General features: G+C 39.6%; 4 protein-coding genes across 5 annotated transcripts; 1 reads left to right on the top strand and 3 right to left on the bottom strand.

Moving 5' to 3' along the window:
* Nucleotides 1-143: 143 nt before the first annotated feature.
* Nucleotides 144-840, bottom strand: LOC111478635. Its single transcript, XM_023123007.1, has one exon. The coding sequence runs from the start codon at nucleotides 713-715 to the stop codon at nucleotides 227-229; it is 489 nt and encodes a 162-aa protein (XP_022978775.1). The 5' UTR covers nucleotides 716-840; the 3' UTR covers nucleotides 144-226.
* Nucleotides 568-2,752, top strand: LOC111478598 (dnaJ protein homolog 1-like). Of its 2 annotated transcripts, XM_023122962.1 has the most exons (4): nucleotides 568-678; nucleotides 1,169-1,376; nucleotides 1,597-2,036; nucleotides 2,133-2,752. In XM_023122962.1, exons 2-4 carry the CDS (start codon nucleotides 1,212-1,214, stop codon nucleotides 2,569-2,571), a joined length of 1,044 nt encoding a protein of 347 aa, XP_022978730.1. In that variant the 5' UTR covers nucleotides 568-678; nucleotides 1,169-1,211; the 3' UTR covers nucleotides 2,572-2,752. The 2 variants fall into 2 exon arrangements, with proteins under 2 accessions (XP_022978730.1, XP_022978729.1); XM_023122961.1 differs by lacking the exon at nucleotides 568-678 and having other exon boundaries at nucleotides 982-1,376.
* Nucleotides 2,753-2,856: 104 nt separating this feature from the next.
* Nucleotides 2,857-15,231, bottom strand: LOC111478549 (homeobox-DDT domain protein RLT1-like). Its single transcript, XM_023122860.1, has 18 exons — nucleotides 14,664-15,231; nucleotides 14,077-14,526; nucleotides 12,499-12,572; nucleotides 11,157-11,561; nucleotides 10,870-10,959; nucleotides 10,546-10,710; nucleotides 10,213-10,435; nucleotides 9,499-9,599; nucleotides 8,826-8,912; nucleotides 8,582-8,734; nucleotides 8,330-8,485; nucleotides 7,696-7,905; nucleotides 6,932-7,600; nucleotides 6,299-6,820; nucleotides 5,324-5,956; nucleotides 5,085-5,186; nucleotides 4,250-4,513; nucleotides 2,857-4,096 (listed from the first exon to the last, which is right to left on the bottom strand). Exons 1-18 carry the CDS (start codon nucleotides 14,809-14,811, stop codon nucleotides 3,254-3,256), a joined length of 5,295 nt encoding a protein of 1,764 aa, XP_022978628.1. The 5' UTR covers nucleotides 14,812-15,231; the 3' UTR covers nucleotides 2,857-3,253.
* Nucleotides 15,232-15,890: 659 nt separating this feature from the next.
* On the bottom strand, nucleotides 15,891-21,552 carry LOC111478588 (triose phosphate/phosphate translocator, chloroplastic-like). Its single transcript, XM_023122946.1, has 12 exons — nucleotides 21,219-21,552; nucleotides 21,069-21,143; nucleotides 20,870-20,935; nucleotides 20,711-20,789; nucleotides 17,998-18,118; nucleotides 17,811-17,906; nucleotides 17,608-17,720; nucleotides 17,460-17,537; nucleotides 16,569-16,685; nucleotides 16,377-16,476; nucleotides 16,200-16,300; nucleotides 15,891-16,124 (listed from the first exon to the last, which is right to left on the bottom strand). Exons 1-12 carry the CDS (start codon nucleotides 21,494-21,496, stop codon nucleotides 16,107-16,109), a joined length of 1,242 nt encoding a protein of 413 aa, XP_022978714.1. The 5' UTR covers nucleotides 21,497-21,552; the 3' UTR covers nucleotides 15,891-16,106.
* Between the last annotated feature and the right edge of the window lie 20 nt (nucleotides 21,553-21,572).

Here is a 21,572-nt window from a genome sequence, read left to right as displayed (position 1 = left end):
GTGTTTTTTGGTTGGAGTTAGTGAGATTGAATGAGCGTGATTAGCGGAAGAGTGGTTTTTATTTATTTTATTTTTTACAATAAAAGAAATAAAGAATAAAGCGAAACAATAAAATAAAATAAAGATAAAGATAAAGTAAAGATAAAATCATAAAACAAAGAGGATCCAATGGGAAGCTTAAATTTGTGTTCACTTTGAAAACCCACATTTTAGAAGAGATGTTGGATTAATGAGTGGAAGATAATGGCTTCCATAGCAGAAGACAAAACAGCAACATATTGGGAATCATAATTGGGATTAAGGGGTTGACATCGCTGCCCAGACGCTTTCTTCTCAGCCTCATTCTCACGTAGTTTCTCCTCTGTTCATCGTCCCACTGAGCGCCGTCGACGCCTCGAGCGAGAAGCAACGGCGGGGGGAGTTGATAAGGGCATTTGGATCGCCAAGAGGTCATGGGGAGCCCCAATCGGGAGAGTCTTTTGAGGAACAGAGAGAAGCCCCATTGAAGGTGAAGAGAGGGAAAGGGGAAAATAGAAGGTTTGGAGCAGAGGAGCGGCGGGTAGTCCCAATTCAGGTAGCAGGGGATCTTGGTGGCGATGAAGAACTGAGACGCAAGCGGCGGAGCGGTGGTGGGGCACAGCAGAATATGCGTTAGGGCTTCAAGCTTTTGAGTCCACGGTGCGTCTTCCATAATCTTTTTCACTGGAACGAACATGAACGGTATCTGAAAAAGGATGAGGGAGAGATAGACATGGGCCTTGTTGGGCTCATTTTATAAGTGGGCCTATGAGCCTTTTGTTGTTTGGGCCTAATGGCTTAGTTTCTAGTCCATTGGGCTTGGGCTTAGGTAGATAAAATTAATGTTCTAAGATGATGGTTTATTGTTAATAAACCAAACTAAATTAACAAAAACAGTTATGAAATTTGACATTGTAAAAAGAGAGAAAATGAATATTCAGTCACGTGCCTGGCCTTGCCTTCTAAATTGATCATCCAGAGAACCATCTGGAAGCTTCCACGGCCTTCTGGATCTCTGTGGTTCTTCCGGACTCATCCTTTTCTATGCCCCGACGCCTTTTTTCGGCACTCCAATTTTCCGAACCGCAATTAGCTCTCTGTAAAGCGTGTACTAGATTTCAATTCTAGCTTCGATTTTTTTTTTTTGCAGATTTTGAGCAACAACAACTAGGAGGTTGAGAAGATACACATACATGGGTGTAGATTATTACAAGATTTTGCAGGTAGACAAGAACGCCTCAGATGATGATTTGAAGAAGGCTTATAGGAAACTTGCCATGAAATGGCATCCCGATAAGAATCCCAACAATAAGAAAGATGCCGAGTCCAAGTTTAAGCAGATCTCTGAGGCTTATGAGGTAAACCCTTCCGTTTCGATCGATCTTTCTTTTGTGGGAATTAGTTACTTCGCGGTCGAATTCATCGTTTCGGTTTTTCGGTTTTCGTTTTCTTTGGTTTCTGAGGATTTTTTTAGTCGAACAAACGGATTCCTCCATGTGTTTTAGGAATTAGTAATGGTTCTTTTCGATGTTTCGAATGCCTGAATTCAATTATGGATTTTATTGAAACTTGTGGCAGGTTTTGAGTGATCCGCAGAAGAAAGCAATCTACGATCAATATGGTGAAGAAGGTTTGAAAGGTCAGGTACCTCCTCCGGGCGCCGGAGGTCCAGGCGGTGCATCGTTCTTCCAAACTGGGGATGGGCCAACGATGTTCAGATTCAACCCTAGAAATGCCAATGACATTTTTGCAGAGTTCTTTGGATTTTCGACCCCGTTTGGAGGAATGGGCGGCGGCGGCGGCGGCAGTGGCATGGGCATGAGGGGCGGTTCGAGGCCATTTGGTGGCGGCATGTTTGGGGATGATATGTTCGCTTCATTTGGCGATGGCCAGCCGATGAGCCAAGGTCCGCGAAAAGCTGCTCCAATTGAAAGGAGACTGCCCTGTAGCCTTGAAGATCTCTACAAAGGCACCACCAAGAAGATGAAAATCTCCAGAGAAATAGCTGATGCTAGTGGGTATGTCCACTTCATTTCCATTATTTTCTTGTTTTTCTTTTGGTTTTGAGAGGAAGCAACTTAATGAATAACTCCTCGTTTTACTTCATATTGCAGGAAGACATTGCCTGTGGAAGAGATTCTAACAATAGAAATCAAGCCTGGTTGGAAAAAGGGCACAAAAATAACATTCCCAGAGAGAGGGAACGAGCAACCAAACATGATTCCAGCAGACCTGGTTTTCGTTATAGATGAAAAGCCACACAGCACATTCACAAGGGACGGAAATGACCTAGTGGTTACAAGGAAAATCTCTCTTGCTGAAGCTCTAACAGGTTACACGGCCCATGTCACCACACTAGATGGAAGGAGCCTGACCATCCCTATTAACAATGTCATCCATCCAGACTATGTGGAGGTTGTTCCAAAGGAGGGCATGCCAATACCGAAGGATCATTCCAAAAGAGGAAACTTGAAGATCAAGTTCGACATCAAATTCCCCACATACTTGACTTCAGAGCAGAAATCTGGGATTATGAAACTTTTGGTGTCTTAAGACTATGTCGCGTGCCGCACTCTAGTAAGAATTTAGTATCGTATGAGGGTCTCTGTAATTGAATGCAAATCTGTTTTTAAATTGCTACTCGAGGCTTCACTGTCTCGAGGTGTGGCAATAGAAGAAACAATAAATGTGGATACTCTTGCATGAAAGCTGAATTTGAGCTTGTTAAGTTGTCGATTTGTGTATGTTCTCGTATATTTGAACAATAATTGTAGGTAATTTTTAGTATGATGATGAAATTCTGTTGGTTCTTGTCGAAGTGCGCGCATGAACATGCACGTAGAAGATTAGATGAACAAAGAGAATACCCCTTTTAAAACAGGGGAGTCCTGTGAAATTTCGACAATTCTACAGAGTAATCAAGAGAGACAAAGGATTTCCGTTTCCCCCACCCCCCCACCTGTAGCAACTATATCTTTACAAATTTTTATTATCAAATAACACTACTCTAAGAGGAATGATACATTTTCGACCAATAAATTAGACTTAGACTAGGTATGATGATCTAGGAGGTAAATGGCAGACATGGGGGGATCTCTAAGACTAGAAATTGATATTTGGGTTGGGTGGGGGAAACTGCTATTTTGTTCCCCTGTACACAAATTCAGCCGGTAGTGAAGGGTATCTCAAAATTACGCAGCTTCTCAAGGTGGGGGTCTGATATTTTGTTATTTAATCACTCACTATAGTCGTCGTCTGAAACAGCGGATTCTGCACCACCATTGTTGTTGCCTACTATCCTCCTATTTGGTGAACAATCCGACTCCTCGCTGGTATCATCAACATCTAACTCCTCCTCTATATCATCGTTTCCCCCCTCTTCAGTGCCATTGTAATCCTCTGATAAATCCACGTCCTCATCGCTACCCATCTCTAAATCACCATTGTTCCATCTACTATTGGAGTTGGAGGTGCCTTCAAACCCAAATTCCCAACCCCCTTCCTCGTACCCAACAACTCCCTGCCCATCCTCTTCCGACTCCATTGCTTCTACGTTGTTGTTCACATTCTCTTCATTCTCTTCATCTTCCATAACGTTCTCTTTATCCTCCATCACATTCTCCTCTTCATCTTCCATATCCATGAATCTATCCATTTTTTCATCCTCCCATTCCCCAAGATAATCTTTTGGGGATTCATCTATGTTATGAGTACTACTACCAGGCATTAGCCCCAGCAGTCCGTCATCTGGAATGCTCTTCTCAGCCCGTCTCTTCCTCACCGTACGGCGGCCCCGTATGCCCATAACTTGCGTTCCTTGTCCCAGCTCCCTCTGTCCTTGATTCATCTTCTCGTTACTCTTGACATTTTGCCGGACTTGGCCAGATCTAGATCCGTTAACTTTTTTCTGCCACTTTTTGCGGCGTCCATAATCTCGACTCCCTCGACTGCGTTTGTAGCTGGTCCTAAAACCTTTGGGATTGGCTGAGTTTTCGTTCTTCATTAGATCATCATAATCCAAGTCGTTTAGTTTAGTCCGCTCCTCATTCTTAACCTGGACATATCTGTTGGAAAAGTTCTGCACAGAGACAAGTAAATTAGTTCGGAAGGATAATCTGGCAACAAGGCATATGTTCCGACGAAGAACAAAGCAAACATGTATCAACTTATTTCATGATACATCCCCTATTATAACTGCAATAAGAAAGCAATAAGAGAAAAAGTAACTTACCATATGTTCTCCGACTTCCTTGTCCTGGTCAGGCTCTGGTTTCTCACACCCGATGTAATAAATTGATGCATCTACCTCACAAAGCCTTAAAGCAACAGCTGCACTAGTCCGTGGAATCCAGGGTAATGTAGGAACAGACCCAATATCGGATGGGTCATGCATAACAGTCCCAGAGACGGAACATGAGCCCCGGTGCTCGTCTGTTGTAGTAAAGTCTGATTTTAGAAAGTCTCGCTTAACCGCACTTTCAAACAGGGTTAATATCTGTAAGATTCAATAACAGGAGATAGCAGTTAAAGCTTCATCCATTGGAAGAATCATGAAAGCAGAAAAACTAGAAACGATTAGCAGATTTGATATGAACAGATCCAAAATTCTAATACAAAATACAAGATTGAGCAAATGATTAGACACAGGAACCCGTCAGGGATGCACATTGAACTGTGCATGTTAAATATGTTACTAGAATTTAAATATTTCCTCCATTTGGCAGCAGCATAATATGGCCATTTTCTTTATGCTGCCAAACAGCACCGAATTAAGCATAAGCAGTAGTGCAAAGTCCATCAACCATTAATTTCAAGCATCTGACTGATGTCAAAAAGAAAAATTAGAAACGTTAACACAAGTTCCTGTTGGTTCAATCACGTGGTAACAAATTACTTAAATTACTTTGGGAGTAGTAGAGGAAGATATTCGATCATGGCACAAGCAACCCAGATTTAGGATGATGGGGGTTTATGGAAGTAACAGATAACCAGTAGTTTTGAAGATCAAGGGTTGAAGGTTTATATCAACTTTATAGTGAGCTCAACACTTGAAGGTGCAGAATTACCTGTAGAAGCTCCTCAATAGATGGTGATAATTTCATCCTGACACCCCAATCTTTCCTGTGCTCTGTCCAGAACGATTGAAAAGCTTCTAACGGAACATGTACCTGTGAAAAAGTAAGCCCTAATGATATACAAGTGCCGAAAGAGGTAAAGGCAGCCAAAATTGCAGGCATTAGCCCTCAAATCTAAAAATGAAATAGGAATTATGTTGAATATGGCTTTAATGGTTACTGCTGCTCACCTCAATGAAAGCTAAGAGGGCCTTGAGCAACCTACTTTTGAGGGGAAGAGATGCATCCAACATGTGTACATCCAAAGGGTTAGACATCCTTTCCATCTCACAGTGACGTTTATGTTCGAGAAAATTAATATCATTCTCACTAGTGCCAAAAGTTTGATGGCACGAAGGACAGTGAGAATGTTGGGACTCAAACAAGCACAGACAAGAATCACAAATGTCCAGCAGCGATATGCACCTTTTTTCTCCAAATTTCATGGCACATAATGTTGATGTGCTAAAGCACTCTCTTAACATCCACCTTTGCAAGTCTTGATACCTTCTAAATGCAGCCTTCTTTTCGTTTTCATGTCTCCCAAGCTCAATTCTGAATGAAGATGATGTTACCACTGTATCCAAATTTAAACCGCAAACGGTACTGCCAGGGCTGTTAAAACCAGTGTTGCAATCAGGACTAGAACTCAATTCATCGTTTTCATGTTTAGGTGCAATTCCACTTTGAACCATCACGTTGGCACACTGCGGACTCCTTCGAACATTTTCCTTAAATGACGTCTCTATCATTTGCAACATTATGCGTAGGTGTGATTCTCTAACCCCGCGTGTGTCCAAAGCCATTGAAAGAGCATCAAAGTCCTACAAATAAGAGAGAACAATTAATGGGCAAAGGTAAAAAGATGGATGTCAGAATCTAAACATAAAGGACACAAAGGGTTGGCCCAAAAAAATCAGCCGTTTGAGAGATGAAATAGGTTAAACAATTGTAAGTATAACAAACATCTTATATGAGAAAATTCTAAAGCATATGCGCAAGTATTAACAAGTTTCACAAAGTAACTGCCAAGTTCTTCTTCCTCTTCCTCTAATGACACATTCTAGTACTGATTAATCTAATGCTAAAAAAGAAGAATCAAAGCAACTAAAAAAGGCAGGATCTTATATAAGATTGACCAAACACCACAAAATCAATAAGTCTACCTCTTCAGAATCAATAAGCCTCCACTTTCCATCATACATTTCAACAAAGATTCTACCAGAACCAGGATCATTGCTTGAAGAGGACGCAACAAATTGCCAGTATCGATTATGCCTACGATCTCGACCAAGAGGCAAAGATCTGTATGTGTACATTTCTTCAGCTTTGTGGGCAATATAAGATTTTAACTGTGAACGTGACCTCTTTGAAGCATGTCCACATTGCTGAGCCAAAAAGTTATCTGAGCCTGGGAAAAGATCCGGCACTGAAGTAGCCCTCTCATTAGAGACATTACCAAGGATTTCTACAGTGCTTGGGGTTGTTTCATCGTTCTTCTTTTCGGTAACAGGAAAAGGGCTTTGCCCACCCTCCATAGCGGAACCATTGTGTTCAGTTTCCACCTTGCTCACAATGTGAATTGGAAAATCAGATTTAGTAATGATCTCTTCTTTTAGACGAGATTTATCAATCTGAGCCTCTGCCAACATTTGCTTCTTAACAGCATTGGCAGCCTCCAAACGATCCTATATAATCATCATAATTGGAATTTAAATCCTCCAATAAAATAAAGAATCTAAAACATTTAATAACTATCATGAAGAAGTTCCATATATCAAATTGGAAGTAACATCTACCTCAAGAACAAGGCGAATAGAGTTTCCTTCATTTGCAATGCTGGTCAAGGCAATAAGGGCATTCAAGCGCTCCTCAACACTAAGATCATGATATTCACCTTCTGTAAGTCCTTGAATCCATGATTCACCTTCCTTGCTTTCATCAATCTCCATATTGTCTTGATCAAGATCACTAATATTAGTCTCATCAATGGCAGCATACTGCGCTGTGGGTATGTTTAAATATTTTGTGTCCTTGGAGCCACTTAAGGGGAACGACGGTATATCTTTGGCAACTGCATTTTGTAGATTTCCAGCAATATCATGGCATACATTCTCATTGTCAACTCCTAAGTTAGCATCTCCTTTGCTAACATCTTCATTCACCAAAGCTGTTGTCGCCATATCATCAACTTCAGGATCTTCATCAACATCATCACATTCAGATTCTTCGTCTCTTTCAACATCATCTGCATCTTCTCCAACCAAAAACCCATTTTGGAATACCTGAATTTTCTTTCTGGCTACTGAAAGTATTTCCTCGGCATCATCTGGATCCTTCCTATAAGGAGCTCGCACACGATATGTGGAAGGAGCAATTCTTTCAAAAAGCTTCGTATCCCTTGTCAAAGCAACAGAAATGGAAGCCTCTGGTGTCTTGCTTGTAGACAGATCTCTAAGTCCAGATCTCTATATAAATGACATGCGTAAGGTTTCTTGTTAAAACCAGACAGCATAAAAGGTATTTTATAAAAATTCTCAATCAACAGAAATATTAGGCTCACCTGTATCTTCTCAGCAAGTTCTAGTACTGTTAACCCCTCACTTCCTTCTAGTGAAAGGACATGAAATGCAGCAAATTTGACAGTTCCAGGAGTTAGCCGATGCCTAGATCTCCGAGGAGCTAGCAAACCTTTCTCTTGCATGATAGCAAATGCATTTTCAGCTGCTGAACCATTGCGGAGAGTAGAAACTACATCCTCACCACATTTAGCCTACAAATCAAGACCAACTCAATAAAAAAAAAAAAAAAAAAANCCTACAAATCAAGACCAACTAAAAAAAAAAAAAAAAAAAAAAAATTGACAGTTGAAAAGGTCCCATTTGAATATGAAAAGGAAAATTCTTGCAAGTACTAAAGGAAGGTCCATATTTATAATAATTTGGGAAGACGGATATCTATGAACAAACATTGCCTTGGAATCCAGAATATGTAGCTGATGCAAATGATCGATCAAAGATTTTTTTAGTATTAACAGTTAAACAGAATAGCCCCTTCACTATCAACAGTAACATCTCCCTACTTGCTAGTTGACATTTCTACTTAGGGACAACAAATTTTCTGGTAATGAAGAACAGAAATTAGAGAGTTCTATTACATAGAAAAAATTCCCATTGCAAAAGAATAAAAAAATAGACCTCATCGTTGCTACGCATTTCAGACCATGCCAAACCCCTCTTCTTCAACTGAGGTCCAAATCCAGCTGATAGTGCTAGTTGTCTAAATATTTCTGGCCATGTTAATGGGTTTAAATGTTTCTGCCAGTTGCAAATGTCAAATCCCCACGCATATGCCTGATACAATAAAATAAATGACAGATGGTTCTGAATAAGATATAGAAAGAACCATCTTAGAATATACAAATAATTTATATTATTCGAAGTGATTACCCCTTCGACAATCTGAGGATGTCCACCTCCCGAGTTGGCAACACCATTCTGGTTTATTCCCAATCCAGCAGAAGGTGTTCTTGCAACATCTTCGATATCTTTTACAATCAGACTCAGAAGACAAATGTGAATCTCACCCAGTAATCTTGAATCCTAGGATTGATTTAAGAAAGGTGTCAAAATGGGTAGGAAGCAAACTTGAAAATATTTGATTCGGGAGAAAATGTCCACAGGGGTGGCTTACATAGTCATGAAGAGCTTGCACAAACTCGTCAAGGGTAAAGGGCCATAGCTCAAGAACATCAGAGAATGTAATGAAAAATCTCCATACCTGAAAAACAAACACAAGATATTTAGGTGTCCATTTCTCCTCTCAGAAAGATGTTTCAGCATCAAAACTTGACAAGTTTTTGCAATTGCCACTTTGCAGAAAAAAAGGCTATAAGATGAAGTTAATTGATGCAACAGAAACTACAAGTTGCTTGAAGCACAGAACCAAAAGACTCAAAGTGCTAGCAGGGAGCCGACAGCATTTTGGAAATAACAGACATATTCTCAATGCAAAATGTGAAATCAAATTACATCCTTAATCCCAGACAAATTATTGGGAATTTGATGAAGATACAACACTCGAGAACTTTCTAAAAGAAAAATTGTGCAACATTACAATCTTGTATTTTAAGAGAATAAGGTTGCATTTAACAGTAAACAAGTAACTTTTAAATTTAATGCATACATACAAGTAAATGACCCAAAAAATTCATATTCTAAAAAACATGGAAGTGCATTTACAAAAGCATGGGTGTAGAAATAATCTCCAACAGTTCAAAAATAAAAAACCATCATGAGGCAACGACACTACCATGCCTCTTAAAAGGCTCGTTAAATTATACAAAGAAGGAGATTTTGAGATGTACCATGAGAAGGTTGCCAATGTTCTCCTCTGAATTGATCCAAGGCTGAATGCCGAAAGGTTTTTTCAATTGCACAGACTTGGGTGGAAAAGCACCTAGATAATCTGAAAAATAATATGTCAACAGCTTATTGTAAGATTCAGAAATCTATAAAATAGTAATAACAATAATGATAATAGTGACAATAATGATATTAAGAAAATAGCCTAGTCAACCGAGAACAAGAGTCCTAAATGCATCTTATCATAAGAACAGAAGTTACATTTTTTTCTTTTATATATGAGAGTGTTCATGGACGCTTGCGCGCACATCAACTATTCTCACGAGACAACCGTCTTATCATATTAAATCCTAAGTAGGTGACAACATAGATTGAACTCATTTTCTCTAAGCCATTTATTGTTTACATGACCTTTATTAGTTTGGTACATGATTTGTTCTGTACATAAGTAACTGGAGTAATCTGATTTGTCATTTCGATGAACTAATTGGTATGCCAGTTTCAAAAATACAAATTAATTGGGCTATGAATATATAAATATACTTCACTCATTTGGAGATACAAAGAAATGGAGGGAGATGGAATTGAACTGGCAAACAAGCAACGACATAGAGCTCACAAGCCTGACTACCAAGTACTACATAATCTTACAATATTTGAGTTATATAAAAAGATATTAGTTTCTTAAATAGGTGGCTATTCAAAACAATGCAAACCTTGGAATGATTCAAGATTCTGCAAAGTGTCATGATCAAGACTTAATATGGAGGAGAATCCTTTATTTGCAGCAGCCAGCTCCATCAGTTCAAGTTGTTCATCCTCAATAAGCTCCATAGACTCACGGGCAATCCTACGAGCAGTAGCCTTCTCAATAGCAGCTTGGCGTCTCACTGCTTCCTTTTCTTTGCGAATAGCTTCTTTTTGCCTCCTCTTTTCAGCCTACAGTTATAATAATGATGGTGAGCAATGAGCACTTATTACGTATTTTAGTTATTTCTGTAAGAACCCAGCAGCTAATGAGAGACAAACATTTAACCTTCTTAACCTACCCTTAAATACTCCCTCTGCAGAAACTTCTCCTTCCGTTCATGTTCACGTCTTTCCTCACGCTTCAATCTCTCCTCTTCCCGCTGCTTTTCTCGCAGTAACTTTTCCTCTTCTCTCCTCCTTTCGCGATCTTGCCTTTCCATTTCTCTCCTCATTCGTTCTTCACTCTACCAGAAAAATAAATAATTGTTTTTCTGTAAGAGAAGTTTCTTTCCATTTTTTTCAGTAAAACAACGTACATACTGTAAACATAGTTTTTAATTATAAAATAAAATTACAACATAATTAATTTGAATAATTTAAATAATAAATGAGAAAATAAGAACCTTTTTCCTCAAAATATCTTGTTTCTCAAGCTCTTTCCGCATTTTTATTTCATGGGCTTCAGCTTCTTTGTTTAAACGAGCTTCTTCACTCTACAGAAGGAAACCATTAGAGGTAAGATGATTCCATTGACATTCACACACACACACACACACACACACACACACACACACACAAAAAAAAAAAAAAAAAAAAAAAAAAAAAAAAAAAAAAAAAAAAAAAAAAAAAAAAAAAAAAAAAAAAAAAAAAAAAAAAAAAACCATAGCATCTTTTGAATACTTAGGAATACCTTGCGTTTCCTTTCCATCCTAATCATGACGTCCTCTGGAAAAATATGCCCATCAGCCAACACATAATTTTCTTGTCCAACAATTGGGTGTTCAGTAAACTGAGAATTCATTCTGATACTTGCAAAAGAATCCCTTGGAGGGACACACGTGCTATCTTCAGCAGGAGATGGAATTGTAACTGCCTGTTTCTCCTGTTGAGACAGAAGACGAACCCTTGAGACCTGACCATGGTAATTGTGGCTCCTGTTCGGCTGTTCATGACCAAGAAAATACGGTGTCCTGGCTGATGTAACCTCAACTAATGAATCTGGATAATGTGATTGGGCAACTGGACCATAGGCATCAGCTCTAATATTAGATTGGTCTGGCATAAATGGATATTCTGTGAATCCCCTTGCAGTCACCTGCATGAGAATTCAATCCATTTCAACATGATAAACCAATAGAAATAGACAGCATACGTGAAATCTTTTTCCATAGTAAATATATTAACTAAATGTAACATCTGTGTTTGAGAATGATCAGATTGTATTTAAAATTCATTACAATCATCTCATTGCACCTTCTATAACGATTTTCTGTCTAGTTGTTTGGAGGTGGTGTTTTACCTACTGTTTAGGAGGGAGAACTGACCCTGCTGTTAAGGGGAAAGGAAGAGCCCAGTGGAGGACAGCCTCTATTGCTATCACCTTGCGGATCATTTAGCTTGATAATATTTAGTGGGTTGAGATTTTATGGGACGTGTGGACTACAACATTTCCTTTGGGTTTATGTTACTACCATGGAGTTTTATAACAATCCCAGGTAAAATAAGAGCCCTTTCTTATAATAACAATATTTGTTTCTGTTTTCTGTATTTAAGCTTCTTTTGAGGTGGACTAATTGTTTTTGCACGCGTATTCCTTCATTTTTCTTAACAAATATTATATATACACATGTGTACTGAAATTGTATTCCTTCATTTTTCTTAACAAATATTATATATACACGTGTACTGACATTTTATTCAAAGAGGCTCACTACGGTAGTAGCAATTAGGGGAGCTAAAAACATATATTTCAAATGTCAATGTGTTCTAAAGAATAAAGACAGTCTAAAGCAACTCTCTAGGGGATTAATGCAAAGGAAAAACGAAGTGAGGACTCTTTTTGTGATGTGCCCAATAGAAAACATTATACATAAAAATAAATAAATAAAAAACTAGCGTTAAAAACAAATGAGATGGAGAGAATAGAAAAAATATGAGGAAAGGTTTAGATCACGATGAATCATCATGTCATCATTAGGTAGAAATGCTAAAGTACAATAAAGCACCATATTCAAGTAACAAAATAGACTAACTTTATTTGATTTAGCATCCCGTTGTTCGTATTTTTCCCCATACGAATGGCCAGATCGCTTCTGCTGCTCTGCCACTGTAATCCAAAGAAGTAACAAAATGATCAGAAAAATACTATTGTCATCAAGAATACTGCGGGAGTTTAGCATCAAGTCATACTGACGTACTCAAGAAGATAACAAAACAACATTCTAGGAGGAAATGTGATCATAACAGAGTACGGCTAATGCAGAACAAATAGATTTTTGAGATATAATTAAACAAGTACAATGAACCAAGTAATTCTTCTCGAGCAGTTATTATCCATTAAAGAAAAAAAATTATGGAAATTTTTCTGTTCAAATAAATGAAAACCACAAATCAACTTTACAGCATCAGATGGTAGTCTGTATACAAGTTTGAAAAAAAACTAAGGTCAATAAGGATACCCTTTACATCACATTAGGGCTGGAGAGAAGTGCTTTTAACTAATTAAAACGCTTCTCATCTTTTTCTTATATTTTGCGATAGGGACCAAGCTAACACCAAGAGCTTTCCTGTAAGGCCCCTCACACCAAACTCAAAAAAGGATAAAGCCACAACAAATGATTCCTATCCAAAAATATAAAAAAAAAAAGGAGAGAGAAACAAACAGACAAACAACCCATCTAACAAAGAAAGACCGTTTGAAAAACTAATTTTTCCAAGAGTTCCACTTCACATCACCTTGGAGTCTCACTAGCAAGCCAGTGATACTCACAGTCACAATAACCTTATACCACAAGAAGGAGCTAAAGGAAAACACTGAAACCAGTAAGCCAAAATAGCAATTATCTTTTTAACTGGGTTTGGCACAATGGCCCCTCACACCACCCTCAATCTCTTGGCTCGATCCTGTAAATGCCAGTAACTAAACTAATCAGCCGAAAAACCTTCAAATAAGAAGTCTGACTTCTTTGGAGAAGGTAAACAACATGAGCATAGTTTAGAGGTTCAAATATTTCACCAGCATATTGTTGAACTAAAAAAAAAACAAGGGGTTCATTGAGGATCAATGAGGCCCCTCTCATAAAATTCTTGTAGAACTTAAACTAAGCCACGTTCACAGCCTCCCAATTAAACCAAATTCTTGGAGAACATTAAGTAAGTCGACGATCAAAACCTCCTATTTGCAATTCAACTTTCATGTTCGGGTGCTCTGTTCTCATTGCTTATCAAACTGATATTTGACTTACCACAACATCAGAAAGGCTACACCTATTGCAAGAGCAGCTAAACATGCTGCAATATCATAGACAGTACTTTAAGTAGGATTAAAACAATTAAACCAATACTAAAAAAAGAAACTAAAACAAGAAATTAAAATGTGTGCTTCTTCTCTTGGTTCTCATTGTACACACCGATCAATGATTAATGCCAAATGAAGTTCTTTAAGTAACTCCTTAGGCTTTTCTAGAGCTTTTGTCCTCTTTATATACATATATACATCAATAAACTCATTTCTAAAATAAAAAATAAAATGTCCATTACATGCAGTAGAAATTTTTAAGAAGAACGGTTAATAACAATAGAATAATATAAAAAATAAAAATCAGCCATACCTATAGGTGCTCCGAAAGCATCAGGTGGTAATGAATCAAATTCAATCCCAAGAATAGGTCCGTCCTCCCTCAATGGCTCTCCTAACTGCGATTCGACGCAAGCAATAGCTCTAAGTTCCATAACAGACCGTGAAGGTTCATAATACCTTCTCATCATTGGCATATCATCTCCAACACTTCTAGGTACCACATTACGCAACCCAACATCACCAAATGGACTCGAACCCGAGCCCGAGCCCGAAGCGTAATCACTACCCGGCTCGGCCACTACTCTCAATTCATCAATGGGAGAATCAGGCAACGCCGGTGCCATCACCTTCCGGGGTTTCTTCGCTGGTTCCTTCTTGTCCTTCAACCTCCTGTGACAAAACCACATCTGCAATTGCCGATCGGTAAGCCCCAATTTCTCCGACAGTTCAGCCCTTGTCGACTCTGATGGGTACGTGTCCACTGATCAAATCAACCAAACACGACAAAATCAAAACACCAGAAGTTAAAAACAAATTCTCAAAATTGACAGAACAAGAAGAAGAAGAAGAAGAAGAAGAAGAAGAAGAAGAAAAAAAGGAAAGCTTTTGTGAACGAACAAGCATAGGCCTTCTCGAGGGTTTCAAGCTGGAAGGGAGTCTTCATCTGGCGCTTGGGCTTGCTAAGACCCTCCCTTGAGTTGCTAATTTTGTTAATATCATCATTATTGTGGTTGTGATTTTCGCCGTCCGAGGCAGCAGCTTCCATGGAATTGGAAGATGAAGATCGAAGGAAGAGAACAGGCAAACCCTAGAATCAAAAAAAACCAAAAACACTCTTCCAAAACAAAATTGAAAAGGGCGAAACAATGGAATTACGAATTCCCTTTTCCCCACTTAACCTAAATACCGTAATAGTCAAGGAACAGAAAAGCAGTATAGAAGAATTATCATCATCGAATAACAATAACGATAATAAAAGAATAATAAATGATGAGAAAAGAAGGAAGAAATTATAGGAAAAAGCAAATTCAGGAACAAATAACCAACCGTCTCCTCTCACTCTAATCCAATCTCCCATAATTCTCTTTAATTTCTTTTCATTAAACGCTTTTAAATCAATGAATGTCAAACTACACTTTTTTCTTTTTTTTTTCCTTTTTTCTTTTTTTTTTAATTTACCATCACACCATCCCCAACTCCTCTCCCCCATGTGCTTCTGAATTTTGATGAACTTTTAAGCCACCTTCATTCTTCCATCCAATCCATGAACCCTAAATTGCAAACATGGGCTCCAACTCCACGAATTACTTCTTCGGCCCCTTTACCCGCCAACCTCGCTGCTTCGTCTCTCATTGCTGCCTTTAGTCTTTTCACATTCACATCAAAACCAAACACGTTATGTTTTCGTTTTAATTTTTTTTTCTTTTAAAAAAAATCATTATTATATCTTTTAAAAAGGCAAAATCATCCTTAAATTATTTTTTAATATTTTTACACATTAATTTTTTCTAATTTATTTTCAAAATCTAAAGAAAATCTTTTTTTTCAATGACTTTGATCATAATTATTATCTAAAATCTTATTAAAAATTTGACCAAGAACCTCTATCAACTATGCTCTAATTAACCACACGAACCTTATTTGTAAGAATTTGTATTCGTATCTAACAAATTAAGTATAAGAATTTTTCTATTAAATTCTAATTATATATTAGAATAGGGTACTTTAGACTACGAGAAAAAATCTACCTCATGGTCCTAGATTCGTATTCTTTAGATAAATATAAAATAAAATATATCTCTATTTTTTTTTTTTTAAATTAGTCCCGACAAAAGAAATTCGGAATAATTTGAACAATTTTGCGGATGTTATTGGGAGGAAAGGTTGGAGCAATGCGGCAAATAGTGGCATTGTTTTAAAATAAATAAAATGAGACAGTAAATGTCTGGGCTTAGAATCTGATCGTAATTTTCTTCATCTTTTTTGTTGTTGATGGAATTATTTAAAAATTTACGACACCAAATCCTCCCCTCATCCCCAAGCTGCTGCTGCTCTGCTTCTTCAAGCCACCTTTGTTCGCTGTCCACAAAAGAAAGCTTGTTTTAGAGAGGAGAAAGAAGCAAAAGCAAGTAAGCTACTGTATATAGAACTCACTCGTTTCTCTTCTTCCATCTTAGCCTTGATGTACGAGTAAAGCGCCACTCCTGCAATGGCAATGCTGGTTCCAATACCAGTCTGGGTTGAAATTTTGTTGCCTGCCAAGCAACCACAATGTTTTAATGCCACATTACTTGCAGCTATTGAAACCAGAAAATGAAAAGAGTATTTTACCAAAGACAATGATGGAGAATCCGATCACAAATACACGTTTCAGCACATTGCCGACTGCGTGGGTGAGTGGTGCCACCCTCTCCAGGGTGTTGGTTGCTAACTGTCGAGTTATTCAAAGCATAAGTGTTCGCTTTCAAACCATTGAACTATGCAGCCTTTCTCAGATACCAAACAGACGAAAAGGCAACGTACCTGATTGTAAAGGTGATAAAACATCCCTACCCAGAAGAGATCTGACACGAATTTGGTTACACCAACTTTGGCTATGGCATCGTTGAAACCAAACTTCAGCAGCTGAGGCCCCTCCACCTATAAGACCACAAATTACATAAAATTTAATTATATCAGTATTCTACGCTTCAACCCACTCGTAGGCTTGTAAATACGTAGAATTTTTAATCTGTTCTAGTGCTCCATAGACCTTGAGGGAGACTATATAGTATACTTTGTTCGAGGGGAGGATAGTTGAGAGGGAGTCTCACATTGGTTAATTAAGAGGATGATCATGAATTTATAAGTAAATAATACATTTCCCTTGGTGCAAGGCTTTTTGTAACACACTAGATTTTTGTTCTCATTGAGCTCATCATAGTATCAGAATCATGCCCTTAACTTAGTCATGTGAATAAAATCCTCACGTGTCGAACAAAAAAACTGTGAGCCTCGAATGTGCAATCAAAAGTGACTCGGGTGTTGAATAATTGGTGTATCTTATTCAAGGGCTCTAGAGAAGGAGTCGAACCTCAGCTAAAAGGAGACTATTTGAAGGCTCCATACGTCTCAAGGGAGGCTATATTGTGTACTTAGTTTGAGGGGAGAATTGTTGAAGATGATTGGGAGGGAGTCTCACATTGGCTAATTAAGAGAAAGATCATGGATTTGTAAGTCAGGAATACTATCTCTATAGGTATGGGGTATTTTGGAAAAACCAAAAACAAAGTCGTAAGAGCTAATGCTTAAAGTGGACAATATCATATCGTAATTACTAACGAAAACCATATTTATTCGTAAACAAGATATTCTGTCAGCCATAAATGTAGAAGTTTAGAAGTTGATGGGTTAGTATAGGTAAGAGAAACTTACAATTACAGCAGGTGGAATGCAGAAAAGGAGAGCAATGATGGAAATATAGGCATAGACGTTGGTGCTGTCCATGTCAGTCTGTAAACAAAGCTTAGATCAGTTCAAGTTGGAGATAGCAGAGTCTAAAAGAGCCAAAGGAAGAAGATACCATGGCTTTCTTTGAGTAAAGACTTCTGTAGGTAAAGGAGATATTGGAAATCATAGCACTAATGAAGCCAGTCCAGTTAAATGAAAGCTCAGTCAAGGACGCCATTGACACACCTGCATTCATCAATCCAAAACAAAACCATCGTCACGTGAAACCAAATCCATATGACATTAAAATGCAGAGGTAAAGGTAGAAGGATTTACCAATGACAACGGGAGCCAATGAAAGCCACAAGGTAATGGGAATGGATTGCCCCAAAATGAATTGAGAAGCGGCGGCGTTAAAGAACGGTTCCAGAGCTGAAAATGATTGAACAAGATTTTCAGCGAAACAACAAAATCCAGGAACATGCCGCCATAAACTGAATCATTGGTAAATTTGGTGGTTTACCTTTGACTGTGTGTGTGAATGAGACAGCTACAGCTGCAAATGAGACATTGCTAGTGACATGGCCGAGTGCATGACAGAAAGCTACAGGGATCAGCAACTTCAGAAGGGTTGAGTCAATAGGCTGCATGCCAAAACAAACAATCCCTAGGGTTGAGAACAGAGCTACCCTTGTACCAAGCTTTTGTTGACTCTGACAATTAGGAGGAAAACGTCGACGAGAAAAAAAAACTGACCGAAGGAAAAATTCGACAAAATAGGGTAAAGTAAAAGGAGAGAGGGAGAGATTTGTTGAAGACTTGGATGTTTTATTTGTTGAATTCTTTAAATAATAAACCTAATTACAAAAATAAAAAAATGTGCAAAGAATTTGAGCCAAAAATGGCAGCTAGAATTACGCTATTCCATTGGCGTGAATTCAAAAGTTTTAAAACGTAAAAACAACCTAACTAAATGTAAGGAACATAGCTTTTATTTAACAACGTCCTCCTAAAAGCTGTGTTATATCTACCTTATTATTTGAACTCTGATCTTTGAGTGTAGTTCTTCAAATTTTACCCGCACCAGGGACTTGGTGAAAATGTCTTCAAGTTGTTCCTCTGTTCGGATGAAATCAATTTTGATGAACCCTCGATCTGCACATTCTCGAATGTAGTGGAATATGATTTCTATGTGCTTGCTCCGGTCGTGCAAAACTGGATTTTTGATCAGGGAGATCGTAGCTTTGTTGTCTACGCATAGCATTGGTGGATCGTTTTCCCTCCCGATGAGTTCTTCCATTAGTCGCGCAAGCCAGACCCCTTGTGTTGCTGTCATTGAAGCGGCGATGTATTCTGCTTCGCAGGAAGACAAAGAAACTACCTTCTATTTTGTTGATTGCCAGCAGATCGCGCCGCCTGAGAGAAAGTAGATCATTCCGCTGGTGCTCTTACGATCATCAACGTCACCGGCCATGTCACTATCACTGTAACCGACCAGCTTGAGTTTCTCCTTTCCTATCCCTGCGCAGTATTTTACACCCCAGTCTCTAGTTCCGGCTACATAGCGCAAGATGCGCTTGACAGCCACTAGATGCTTCTCCCTATGTGCTTTCATAAACCTACTCACATATCCGACAGAATAAGCAAGATCAGGACGAGTGTTTATCAGATAGCGCAGACTCCCGACAATGTTGCGGTAATTGGTGGAGTCGACTGTCGTCATAGTGCCAGCCTTCCTTAGTTGGAGTCGGGCCTCCATTGGCGTCCTTGTAGGATTACTGTCCACAAGCCCAGTTGTGTCCAGCAGCTTCTTCGCGTACGCATTTTGGCAGATGGAGATGCCGGTAGAATTCTGTTGCACTTCGATACCGAGGTAGTAGTTGAGTACGCCGAGATCGCTCATCTCGAAGTTCTTTGACATCTCCTTCTTGAACCTTTCGAGGACTTCCACGTCGCCTCCAGTGATTATGAGGTCGTCGACGTACACTTCCACGATCAGTCGCTGCTTGCCATGGCCGTGCGTGTACATGCCATGCTCAGAGACACATCGCTTGAATTGCAGTGACAGTAAGGTACTATCGAGCTTCACGTCCATATGGTGAACCTCCCAAGAGTAATGTGCCGCAATTGCCAGCAAAAGACAGACGAATTCTAACCTTGCCACCGGCGCAAATACCTCTTCGAAGTCCAGATGGACGGATTTTAACAGCCTCTGCCGCCTCACTTTTCGCTTGCAGCAGGGTCAGCCACATGAAGCGGCTTTTGTCATCGACTAACAAACAGGAGGAAGAGACTCTTACCGCCTGGGGTCGCCGACTTGATGGGCCCGCAGATATCGCCGTGTACAAGTTCCAACGGCTCATCGACGCGGTAGGATGTTCTAGACGGAAAGGGTGTGCACGCCTCTGTTTACCGATGAGGCACCCGTTACCTTTTCGAAGTCCACTCCTTGCTTCTAGATGTAGCCCTTTGCCACCTGATTCTAACTCGCATCTTCTTCTCATATTCGGCCTCCGCTCGCGTTTTAATGCGCTTAACCGCCTCTCGCCGTGCGCGCCTCTGTTTACCGATGAGGCACCCGTCGCACAGTTTGTTCACGCCTTTGATTGCCGGCAAACCGTGCACCATCTCCTCCTTCTGTAGCTTTTTCTAGAGCAGGAAAGTTTAAGTGCCCGTGTACCGCCCGCGCGTGTGCCCCCGAGACCTTGTAGTTGTTACGTATTGAACGATGGCGGTCGTTGTCTCCCTTATCACTCTCGCTCAACAACAACTCAACGCCCGTCATCATCACGGCGATGGCGTGGAGGAGTGAGTGAGCCTACCCGGGATTGTCCCCAAGATGTGTGTGTTTCACGCTTCTCTAGATAAGATTGGCTCCTCCGAAATGATATACCACTGATGGTTGAAGACTTTGCCCAACGTTGGCCAAAAATGGTAGCTAAAATTATGCTCTTCCATTGGCGTGAATTCATAAGTTTTGAAACGTCAAAACAACCTAACTAAATGTAAGGAAGATAGCTTTTATTTAACAGCTTTTACACGCTAAAATATTCCGCTTAAATGTTCGAACCAGATAGGCTATATGGCCCGTAAATTTAATTAAATCAATACTTCAACAAACAATTTATCATAAAAATCATTAGGAGAATAAATACCAAGTTTGTTGGCAGCAATTTGAATGAACAAAGTTTAAAAGAAGACAAAATTGGTATCTGGGCTGAAAAGAGTTGACTTACTGCTCGCTTAGGAAGACCGACAGCCCAGCTTATCAAACAGTACACCACTCCGACGAGCAAATGGATCACCGACACAAAACTGCCACGTAGACAAACACTGGATATATTAATAACTATTCATATATATATAGAAAACATAGAAGGATGAAAATCACATACTATGGATAGGGGAAGTAATTATATATCTTCTTGTTGAGGATATTGAAAATCACGTTCAAAAAGTACCTACACAAAACAAAAAAGGATACCACGGTAATTTCGCACAACCCAGCTCTAAATTGCCGTGACATAATAATTGCAACCCGGTCTCCGCCGTGCAGGACACGGGACCTACACTACAGACTACACCTAAACCTACCACATGAAGAAGAAGAATCCGGTGACCAACGCCGGATACTTCTCAAAGAAACCCACTGGAGCAACCTTCGCTTCCCTGCAAGAAAATAGGATCAGTTGGAAGGTGAATCTGGGAGCCAGTCCGGTTCATAACTGAGGAAACGAACCTCACCCAGCGGAATCGCTGCCTCCGGCGGAAGAAGAGGAGGCTGCCGCAAAAGTAGGCCGAAGCGTCTCCCGTTTGGCCGAGGATAGATTCGGCGTCGAGAGGTTGTCGAGAAGTAGAGACGGCCGTAGTTGTCGTCCCCAAATCAAGTTAGCTCCCTCGACGATCGGCCTGGTTTGAACGAAGGCGATATGGTTGTTGGTGGTGGTCTCCCTATGCAACTTGCGGAGACTGGAAATGCCGCCGGCGAAGGAAGTGGCGCGTGAGAGGACGTGGGACTCCATGACTGCAGCAGCAGCAGCAGCACAGAGTGAATGTTAGCGAGAGAGACGCAAATGTTCTTTCGTTGGCTACGACGAG

This window comes from Cucurbita maxima, unplaced genomic scaffold, assembly GCF_002738345.1.
Source record: "Cucurbita maxima cultivar Rimu unplaced genomic scaffold, Cmax_1.0 Cma_Scf00004, whole genome shotgun sequence".
Classification (NCBI taxonomy): Eukaryota; Viridiplantae; Streptophyta; class Magnoliopsida; order Cucurbitales; family Cucurbitaceae; genus Cucurbita; species Cucurbita maxima.
Note: the sequence above shows the minus strand (reverse complement) of the source record. Positions and strands in the feature narration are given on the sequence as shown.